The sequence below is a fragment of the Chenopodium album genome, chromosome 23, assembly GCF_948465745.1.
Source record: "Chenopodium album chromosome 23, dcCheAlbu1.1, whole genome shotgun sequence".
NCBI classification, from domain to species: Eukaryota; Viridiplantae; Streptophyta; class Magnoliopsida; order Caryophyllales; family Amaranthaceae; genus Chenopodium; species Chenopodium album.
Window position 1 is genome coordinate 9,231,064 of NC_137856.1, and position 11,399 is coordinate 9,242,462.

At 36.3% G+C, this 11,399-nt stretch overlaps 1 protein-coding gene across 1 annotated transcript; it reads right to left on the reverse strand.

Annotated features, from left to right (window-relative positions):
- Positions 1 to 854: 854 nt before the first annotated feature.
- Positions 855 to 10,947, reverse strand: LOC145607828 (uncharacterized protein At2g24330-like). Its single transcript, XM_081663425.1, has 6 exons — positions 10,506 to 10,947; positions 10,067 to 10,383; positions 9,543 to 9,684; positions 2,875 to 2,984; positions 1,429 to 1,837; positions 855 to 1,339 (listed from the first exon to the last, which is right to left on the reverse strand). The coding sequence occupies exons 2-6, from the start codon at positions 10,364 to 10,366 to the stop codon at positions 1,062 to 1,064; spliced, it is 1,239 nt and encodes a 412-aa protein (XP_081519551.1). The 5' UTR covers positions 10,367 to 10,383; positions 10,506 to 10,947; the 3' UTR covers positions 855 to 1,061.
- Between the last annotated feature and the right edge of the window lie 452 nt (positions 10,948 to 11,399).

Below are 11,399 nucleotides of genomic sequence, written 5' to 3' on the forward strand. Positions count from 1 at the left end.
GTCCATGACATAAGTGCTAGAGCTACTACTAATTATCAAACATCGCCTATTTGTGTGGCCTGTATATGCAACACCTTCCTCAAAATAACCACATGACGCGAGTCTTCTTCCACAGGTTGCACTTAGTTATCATGAAACAAAGAATCCTGTAAATATGTCTTCCACAGGCAATGTTCGTACTTTCACTAACAATACCTACCTCCTGGTCCGTATATGATCATCAAACGAAATAATCAAGTTAGGGACATTGTTTAGCTATGTTGTCATGCTCTTGACAATGGAAATAAGAACTATTATTTCCTTAATCTTATGTTAGTAATTTGTCCAAAAGAATCATTATTTCACAACACAATTCAATATGCATCAGTCCATAAAGGCCTCTGGAAGAACCTAAAGTTTGGCACGCTGCGTTTGCATCAAGCTAGGCTGTTGCCCACTTCCCAGTCCCAGTGTTCCTACATAGCAGTCGGGGCAGCACATCTGGGTAGAAGGGACCATAGGTTTAACATCCTGCTACCTAGCAGTTTCATTTTCATATCTTTCTTCGGCTGATAAACAAAATCCCACATCCATTTCTAGGGGACCTTCAACTAATGAGTAATCATAGCTAGGCCTATAAGTAAACTCAAGTTATTATTTAGTTCAAGATGATAAAAAAAAAAACCGACATAGGGAGGGCATAGTAATTTGGTGAACCTAATTGCAAAGTCATCAGCAATTCATACATGATGCAATTCAAATTGCAATAACACTGCTTTCACAGACAGAAAACTCCTCATTACTGTCATCACGCTCTCGTAGATGCACTGAAATTTCAGTTTGCTGGCCTCAAATTCAATATAGTGGCTGGCCAATTGAAAAAACTACACCTGTATTGCAGTCATAAACATCCTACATTTTGTAAGTTTACAAGTAGTATAACCACAATAGAATATCACAAAAACCCCTAACTAGAGGCATATATATTCATAATCAGCATCCCCGTCAGCCCTTGCCTTCTGAAATGAACTGATTCAAACAACCAGGAAATTTCTTCACATTCATAAAAACAATCCATGCCTTCAACTCTCATTACCTTCTGCTGGTACTTCAGTCTTTTCACTAACTTTAGCAAGTGCAGGCGTAGAAACAGATTCACCATTAACATCATCAACTGTGTTATCATGTGGAGAATCAACTACACCTCTGGTAGCATGGCCATGATCAGCTGAAACAACTGAACCCATATTAGAAGCATCGGTACCAGATGAACGCTCTTGTTGGATCCTTGGCCCATTTACAGCATGGCAATGTGGGCAAATATAGGTTACATATGGGAAATCTTCTTTACTAGCAAGCCCTGCACAAAACCAGACAATTAAATAAATTTGACCATATTCTCACGAAATGGAAATGCTACATGACTTTACATCAGCAGATATCACTCACCATTGTGCATATGGCAGTTACCACATATGAGAGCATAACATTGGGTTGGATCCTCACCGACAAGCACTGCTGCAATCCGAGACAACCATCCACTATTATATGCAGTGGCTCCTTGCCCTTGAAAATGATCAACATAAACCTGTTGGTTATGCTGGGCATATTCACTGCCTGTTTGTGGGTATGTTTCAGCAGGATGCTGAATTGTTGTGCCTCCTGGGCTGGTTCCTCTTCCTTGTGGCTGTTTCCTATTTCTAAGGCCACTAGATTGGACCAGTTCAACATCATTGCTTTTTCCAGCATCAACTTCAGAATCCTCTGGAAGAGAGAGTTTTAATCCTGTGCCTTCTGTGTATTTGGATGCTAAAACAGCAGCTGCTGCTGCTTTAGCTGCAGGATCAGTGTCATATCTCTGCAAATGCAGGAAAATTGGAATTATTTAAAAAGAGGGTATAAAAGTAGACACAGCTTCATGTAAGTTGCCCGGTCAAAATATTACTTAAAAAAGTTCTGAGCAAATATTATCCTTTTCCGTTTTCCATTAAAAGCCATCAATGCTTGGCATCAACTACAGTAGCACGTAGCAGATGTACCAACTGTATTTACCAAAAACAAATATACCACTATTATTTCACAGGTGCACTAAAGTACCAGTCTCATCTTCCTAAATTTCATATGAAGCACCAGTAAATGCAGATTCCATCAAGGCTTGAGCCAAGCATACTCTTTCATTTATTGTCAAATAGCAATAAAACTTTATGCACTAAGTAGGGAATCCACTGTAGAGTGCAGACAGATATGGAATAACGTACATAAAATATTCTAATAGTGAAGTGATATATTTTCAAGAACTTTGGCAGTCCCACCATCTTCCTGATTACCACTGTTGCCCCATCAGCATCCCATCACCAACTTCCAATCCAAACAAAGCACTACCCCCTACCCCATTTCACTTTTTTCCACCTCCATTGCCTCCCACCTAACGGTATGAAGCTTTCTTTGGGCACCCGCGCTCCCTGTTCTACCGCCACCACTCCTATTCTCCCCTTTCTCACCCTTGCTGATGGCTCAGCCAAAAAATGCACCTCTGAGTCAAGAAGGTGCATGTTCAAACCCTTTCTCTCCAATATTCAACCTATAGGAATTTCTATAAGACCAACCATCTTACATTCTGTAACAGGAAAACCTCTTATCCCAGGTATTCTGGGTGAATCAAAGAGCAGTCGAGTCCCTTGAGGAGACGATTAGAATACCATAAAGCCCCTCCCCCATACCAAAGGCCCAACTATAGTTTAAAATTTTATTTACGAACATTTTTCTTTCACCCTTGATCCACCCTCTTAAAAGTATGTAACTGCTAATAAAACACTTATGGGGAAAATTAGAATAGAGTTACCTACATCAACTAACAACATATTGGAACAGTAGAAATCTATCTAATAATCCTACCTGAATAAGCTGCTGCGTTAGATAAAAATTGGTCCTCTCTTTAAGCTCGTCAATTTTTGATTGCCTCTCAGTCTGAAGCTTTTCCAAAGTTTTCTGATCCTTTCGTTCACCTGCACAAGGAAACAAAATATTGAGAAAAGTGCAATACAAAGTTTATTTGAAAAGTTCACTAGCCAGACTGCAAGAGCACAAAAAACAATGCAGCCACATGGCATAACAAATACCAGAGCACATGGTCTAATAGGAATAATTTGTGATAAATGACTACTCTTGTACTCAAGGTTTTAAAAATCGAACCATTTTCTTTCTAGCCAAATGAACAAATCCCAAAGCCAATATATATCCCAAAACAAATCATACGGGAAAGAATTTTAAAAATCCAACCATTTCTTTCAAGACAAACGACCACAAACTAGCCATCACCGCATTTGCAAAAACAACCTCTTCTCCCCCACCTTACTATAACCCACAAATCAAATCTGTAACCAGTCCTGAATATTCAAACAGCATACCCAAGTCTCCTCTCTATACACTGAAAGGTCTTCAAATATAGTTAACGAGTTCACAATGAACAAAGACATTTGAATAAGACTCACTATTAGCTTGACACAGCAGCAAGCATACATACTTATAGTCAAGAGCTCAATAAAAAGTTACATACACATATAATGCAAATGCATCAAAATAAGTCAAGTATCACCTCGGCCACATTCAAACTAAATTGAGTTATTCAGTTAGTCAAAATCTAGCTTCAATTCAAACTTTGTTCAAATTTAGTTCGTTTAGAAATTTGAATATTTCAGCTTTACTCTTTATTTATCAAGTGAAGCTCATTAAAGAGTTACTGCCTCTGATTTTTAATAAGTGCTCCATTAGCACTTTTTGACTATTCACTTGACCCACTTTGAATAATGCTTGTGATTATACATAAGAAAAAATATAGTCTTGTGGGTACTTCTTGGAATTGTCTTAATGAATAGAAAACTTACATTCAATTGTTATAATTTATACTTATAGATAAATATTATTAGTCAAAAATTTGCGTCAGCATATGTGCCACAGAAAAATGGAGAACTTGTTAAACAATGGTATGTTCTACTATAATTTATAATTCTTCAAATAAAATAGCCTTATAGACAAATGTTATATAGTATGCTGGTCATAACTTGATAAATGATTTTGCTTATAAAAATATTCAAAATAAATGAAATACTAAATGAGCTCTAAATTATCTTTTTTAATAGGATAAATATACAATTTTTTTTTTTTTTTAATTTTTTTTTTTATGTTTCATAAAAATAAATACACTAGTTCCACGTAAACGTAAACAGATGAATTGCTCATGAAATCCCCATGTTATTATTTGAGTTCATCATCAACAGAACAAAAATGAGAGTTCAATGACAATCTTAATGCATTTACACCCCTAGGCACATTCCTACCATCCTATGCCATTATTTACAAATCCTCCTTTAATTACTTTACATAAAAAGAAATTCTTCAAAACGTCAAATACTTATTTGGAAGCAATGTATCAAACAACTTTTATTTTGCCAAGTCTCACCCTAAAACATCTGCCAGCAAACAAGTTTCAGCTATAGCAAGCATGTTACCATTACCTGTCACCTCATGTTTAAAGCCTTTTATTTCAAAGTCTCTATTAGCTACAAGGTATATTAGTAATCAATGAAAAATCCCCAACTATAGTTCCAATGAATTGATTAACGCTAATATAATCTAGGCAAATTTGTTAAAAAAAAAAAAACCTTTTAAATGCCTCGTTTTGCTAGAAAAAACCTTTTAAACGATTCTTTGTTAAAAAAAACCACCAAGATCATTTTTTTTGTCTAAAGAAACCTCACTCCTCTTTTCCGGCATTGACTACAACTTCCCGACATTGACCTCTTATTTTCCCCGGTTGCACACAAACATTTTTATATCTGCACTCCCCCTTATATTCTCCCCTCTTATTTTCCATCCAATTCCCCTGTAATCTCTCTTCTTTCTTCCATGAATGCTCTGCAATTCCATCTATTCAATTTGGATTTTTCTCTCTCTCCCCTCTGTTGCTCGCCATTAATTCATGAACAATAACCTAAGGTAAGATTAAATTCATCATCTAATTACTTGAAATGGAGTAAAAATTGGGGCTTTTGTTTTTACTCAAGCTTGGAACTCACATATTTCCCATTTTCAATGAATAAAGGAGGAAGATAGAGGTCGTTTGGACGCAAATCAAGGTTTCCTAATTACTTTGTTAAGTACAAATCAATTTATGTTCTTCAATTTCGCTCTCAATTGCATCGATGAATTGATAAGAAGTTAGGGTTTAACTGATAAATTAGAGGGGAAAAAAAAAACTAATGTACCTAATTGTTGCTGCTTGTTGGAGAATTTGTACTGTGATGTTGAGGCTCAACCCACAAACTTTGATAGATTGTTAAATTTATTGACTAAAATTGTTCAATTGTTGCCCTTATATGTTGAATGTCTTCGATTTTGTTTAGATTGCTTTATTTGTCAGGTTTAATGGTAGAAAAAAACTCATAGTAAGAGAAAAATTACAGAGGAGAGAAGAATGGTAGAGTGAACTTTAGAATGGTGAATCACCAATGCAATTGTGGTAGAAATACATGAAGAACCCTAAATTACCTTTCAATTGCTTTGATTTGGGTAAGTTTTCCCTAAATTTTCTGTGAATTGATTTGGGGAGGCTTGCCCTAAGATTATATATAGAGGGAAAATTAGGCTACCAAAAAAAAGAGGGAAAATCACCAAACAGTACGGTGCAAATAGGAAAATTAAGAGGTCAACGCCAGAAAGTTGTAGTCAATGTCGGAAAAGAAGGGTGAGGTTTCTTTAGACAAAAAAATTAACCGTGGTGGTTTTTTTTTAACAAAGAATCGTTTAAAAGGTTTTTTCTTGCAAAATAAGGCATTTAAAAGGTTTTTTTAACAAATTTGCCTATAATCTACTATTTAACCAAAAATGTCTTTCGAATAATCAAATACCTTTAACTATAGCACTTCAATAATCCATATATTTAAAGTTTTATACAAGGTAATATTGTTGCATAAATATTTTTCAGAAGATTATTAATAACCTTGTTGAATCAATGAGAAAGACCAAATACTTATGTGGGATAGAAGGGGTAATATGCAAAATCAACAAGAGGCATAATGGAAACATCGAATTTTCTTGCTGTGATAAAGAGAGCAGCATTTCACAATGAATATAAGTGAATGGAAATCAGCAAAAGCCCCTCCCCTTCCCATGTCAAAAAAAAGAGCAACTCCGAGAAAAATGTTCAAATGAACCTAAACAGAAAGCTTCCTGAAGAGGGGATGTACCAAAATAAATAATCCGTAATTAGTATAATCTTGGCTCATTAGATGAATACAGGGCATCTACCGCTAGAGTGTTCATTAAACAGAAGTATATTAAAGCAACAAGGAGAAAGCAAAAAAGAACAAGAAATATCCTATACTTAGATGGCACATTCACAAACCTAGTAAAAATGAATTAAAAAATAACCACTGCATTTACTGAAGCTTTTTAACAAGGATACTTTTATATGTAAACAAACAGTCACATGCCACAATCACACTATAGTAATTAGTGTTGAAAGTAAGATGGTCTAAGAGAGCATATTAGCACATTTTTGGCATTTGCTTATCTTTAGACCAAAGTACAAAATCTCAGTGTGTATTGTACGCATGACCATTTAGACCCTCTCCAATGGTGAGACTCAAGTGAGTATTTTTAAGAAAGAGAGTATTTTTTGCAATGTATACCAATAAGTTGGTATCTAAACTTTGCTAAGTTTAGATACTCAACTTTGAGTCTCATTTGACAAAAAGTGTGGGCCCCTTGTCAATATTCTAATATATTTTGTATTTTATTTAAATTTTACCTTTTTTATTTTTATTTTTTAATCTTGCAATATTTGATATTAAAAAAAAAAAATGGATTTGGAGGGCCAAAAATTGAAAGTAACATTTGTATAATTAAGAGAGTCTCACCATTGGGAAATTAGACTTCACATGGGTTGCTAAATTGAGAAGTTGATATGGTATCACCATTGGAGGTAAAAAATAACTCACTTTGTATTTCAATACTCAAACTTGAGTCTAACCATTGGAGATGGTCTAATGTACATACATACTATCCAGAAAGTTAATTTGATGCTTCTAAAAGTTGTCCACACATTCAAAAAAGCACAATTTTACACCATAACACAGTTTTTTTAGCATGATTGTGATTAAAAACATGGTTTGACTATGTTCTTTCGAATGGTCGTGTTGAGGCCTTTGTGAGCAAAACAACACAATAAATCCATGTTTTACCCAATTTTTATGAGGTCTTTTTGACATGTCTCTTCTTGGCCCACTTAGCACTCCGATCATCTAAATATCTTAGCGCATTCATAAATAGAGTGTGGTAATCCTAGCATCAATAATTTGCAACTTCTTATAGTCTTAAATCTTAATACGAAGAGAATAAGGCGGCTAATCCAGTATTAGTGGGAGAAAATCACCCTTCAAAAATTTCAACCTCGAATACTAGAATGAAAAATTTTTCCTCATTATAAGGGGCATGAGTCGCAGGACCATATGCGAAATATATGAAAACTTATATTTTCACAATTGCCGATGTATACTTCAATTGGAATATATATTAGGAAAATTTGACATTTACTACCACCGAAAGCACCCTGAATCAGATTTACTACCCATTTAAAAAAATATTTTATTTTGCTACCACACAAATCCCTAAAATATATATTTCACTACCAAAGACTAAGACCGTTACTAATTCCGTTAGTTGGGTTTAGCCACCATTCAACCACCTTGCGGCCACCCCTTCACTTCACTGCCACCCGTCCTCAACTGCCACCCCCTCCTCCCTGCTGGCGCCGGCACGACCCCACCCCCTCCCCCCAGCCGGCGCGACCACACCCCCTCCCTTCCCCCACCTGCGCAACCAACCCCCTCCCTTTTCCCGTACTTGCATCCCCGACCCCTCCATTCACACCGTCACCCACAACGCCGAACCACCACAACTCCGATTCCCTGCTCTCTCCAACATCTCCAAGCTCAGCCCACACCGCAACACTGCAGCGAGCACCACCACCGCAAGAAGCTTCTCGCTCCACCAGCAGCCCCGCACCACCATCAATTGAAGCTGAATATACGTCGCTGCTGCATATACAAGATATATGCCCCCATTGATGCAAGATAATGCTTGGACTCCATCTCCATCTCCATCTCCATCAACCGTAATCCACCATCGCCGCTGAAAAATTTCCCCCTTTTTCAAAACCCTAATTGCTTCAATTGTGATTTAATTTCAATCAAAATCTTCTATCAAATCACTTCAACGACTCTTCTATTCCATTTTCGACGCTTTAGTGCTAGGAACCGAGGTTGAAAACGCCGGAATTAATGGAAGTAATTCAATTCGGGGTGGGGGTGGGGGTCGGGCAGCGAGAACGGGGAAAGGGAAAGGGGATATGTTGGCTGCGTAGGGGTTGGGGGAGAGGGAGGGGAGTGGGTTTGCGCCGGCCGAAGCTCTGGACGCCGGCCGCCGGTCGCTGGCGGGGGGAGAGAAGGGGTGGCAGTTGAGGAGGGGTGGGTGGCCGGGTTACTTTTTTTTGAAAAATATTTTTTTTTTTTGAATAAACTTAACGAAACCTTAACGGATTCCGTTAAGTGGTATTGAAATTTTAATTTTGTGATTTTGGGTAGTAGTAATATAAAATATTTTTTTAAATGGGTAGTAAATCTGATACATGATGCTTTGGCTGATAGTAAATATCAAATTTTCCTATATATTATACCAATGAAAGAAAATTATAAATATGTGATAGTTTGAAAGCATAAATTATAAAAACTCCAACAAAATCCCACACGAGTATGTTTTATTTAAAGTAAATACTACTGAGGATAGTCAAAGTAGATTTTGTAAATAGTGAAATATGTAAAACATTGCATCTAAAACTAACCAAGGAAGTAGGCTTAATGTTTTACTTTAATATTATTATGGGTTGAGGGTAGAAAATTTAGCCTACAATGTTACTCACAACCATCTAAATATACATGTGAATGCACAGAGATTATGTTGCAACTATCATTCGACATTCTCAACAACCAATGTAATAGCATGGGGGAGGGGGGTATATCAGAGCACAATCACATAGATAAACATTAAGGATTCACTTTCTTCACCTGAAATATAAACTAGACCTATTTAAACTTATTAGATCTAATCAAAACTTATTGCACGTATTGGAAGAGGGTAAACTTATTGAACCTATTTAGAAGAGTAAACTTGAGTGGGTAATACTTAGGGTCTGTTTTGTTCACCTTATTTTCAATTATTTCAGGTTTAATAAGCTAAGATAAGTTAAGTTCAGATAAGATAAGTGAAGTTAAGATAAGTGAAAATCAGGTGAATAGAACACACCCTTATTGGAACTTATTAGACCCGATTGAAACTTAACATAAATTGATTTTTTTTAAGGTTAAGAGATGCATGATAAGACCACCATCCAGAGATTAATGAATCAAAGAGCACTAAACCAAAATTTATGCAAATTCACATTTTAACAAACAGGACAACTAGAGCTCAATATTACATCATACTTAACAACAATTACTAAAACTTACGCATGCTTATGAAGCTTGATAACCCTGAAAATATAATAGCAGATAAAGCAGGCAAAAGAAACATTGGCAGAACCCGAAAAGCCCGAATCTTCCAGTTTTCTGCTGTCCTTGCTGTCATGATAGCATAACCCACAGCAACAATCTGAAAACAAGTATAACCACCACCATAACAATCATAAGATGCTGAACCAACCATGATCAAGTACACCAAAAAAGGAAGACAATTATATATCATCATAACAGTACACATATCGAATAATATCTCTCAATAACAGACAGTAGCATTCAGATAAAAGCAAACATTAGATTTATAATTTCAACTCAAGCAAAACTTAGAAAAGCTGAAAGTTCGAATTTCAACTTCATTTTACATGATATCAACCCCGAAAATCGATCAATTGCACACAGATAATCGAATAAAAGCAAACATTATTTACAATATTGAGCATTAAAACATGAATAAGTAAAAACAAACATGATCCTACAACAAAAATGCCCAAGAAACAGATTATAAAAAGCCTCACCTCCAAAAGCACGGAAAACAGAATAATATTCCGCTTCAAACTTCCCCAATTCTGAGCTCTCCTCCTCATTCTAGTAATAATAATCTTCTCCTCTTTCGAAATTCGCTCCAGCCTTTGCTCGAAATCGTCTTTTCGAGACCCGAATAATCCATTCCACATTCGAGCCAAAAACCCCTTCTCCTTTTTCTTCTTCGAACCATCTTTAGATTTCTTCTCATCTTTGGGTTTTTCATCACCAGCAGCAACAATGGCGGATTTCTCAGCTACACTCTCAACATTTTTATCAGGTTCCCCAGCCATTGCTCAGCAACAATACCCTACACCATTCAATCCCAAATTCAAAAATAAATCATACCCAGAAATTAACAACATACAAAATCAATCTAGTTCATAAAATTGACAGTTTTACAGATCAGAAATTAAAATTGAAGAAACCCACCTGAGAAAATGGACAATTGAAAAAGTTAATAGAATATGAAGATGATTTTCGACGATTTCAAAGCTTCAGAAAAAGGAAAGAGAAAGGAGTGAAATAGCGATCTGTCGTAAAAAGGAGCGCCAGAAAAATCTGGGACTTTCGAAAAGTAGGAAATCGAAATACAGAAAATCGCGAAAATGAGGGGAAGCAGAAATAATTGTCGTTGGTAAAGATGAAACAGAAAGCGTCGAGAAAAGCAATGAGCAGACAACAATGGCGGATGAGAGGAGAGAGAAAGAGAGATCGGAGAAGAATATAGAGAGAAGAAGATGGGCAGCGACACCGTTTCGGGGTAAACGGACGCCCAAAGTATACAGGAAAGGTATCGGAAATTGGGAAGGAAAGTTGGAAGGAAAATGTACAAACAAAGGTTTCTACGGTTACGTTTGGGTCGGGTTACTTGGTCGGGAAAGAATCAAGAGACCAGACTAATCACGGGTTTACGGCCAATTAACAAAGTTAACACACTGAGAGTGAGGGATAGCTCAAGTGGTTAGAGCTTCCCTCCCAGTTCCAGAAGATCATGGGATCGATTCTCACCCCGCCCTTGTGGCTCTCTAAACACCAAAAAAAATAAAAAAACAAAGTTAACACACTTGTGATACTTCAGTATAAAAGTTAATGCAAACGACAAATTGGTACGAGTCTAAAAGTTAGAATCCTTCATTTAGACTTTTACATAAAAAAAGAGATCTAGTATATTATAAAAAGAGATCTAGAGATGGCTTGATAAAAAGTTGTCTCGTAGTAGTACGAATGTTTCTTAAGTATGAAGTAATGCTTATAATCATGCGACTCATTCCGTATATTTAGAATATAATACTAAATAAAAAACGGAGTAAGAGATAACGACTT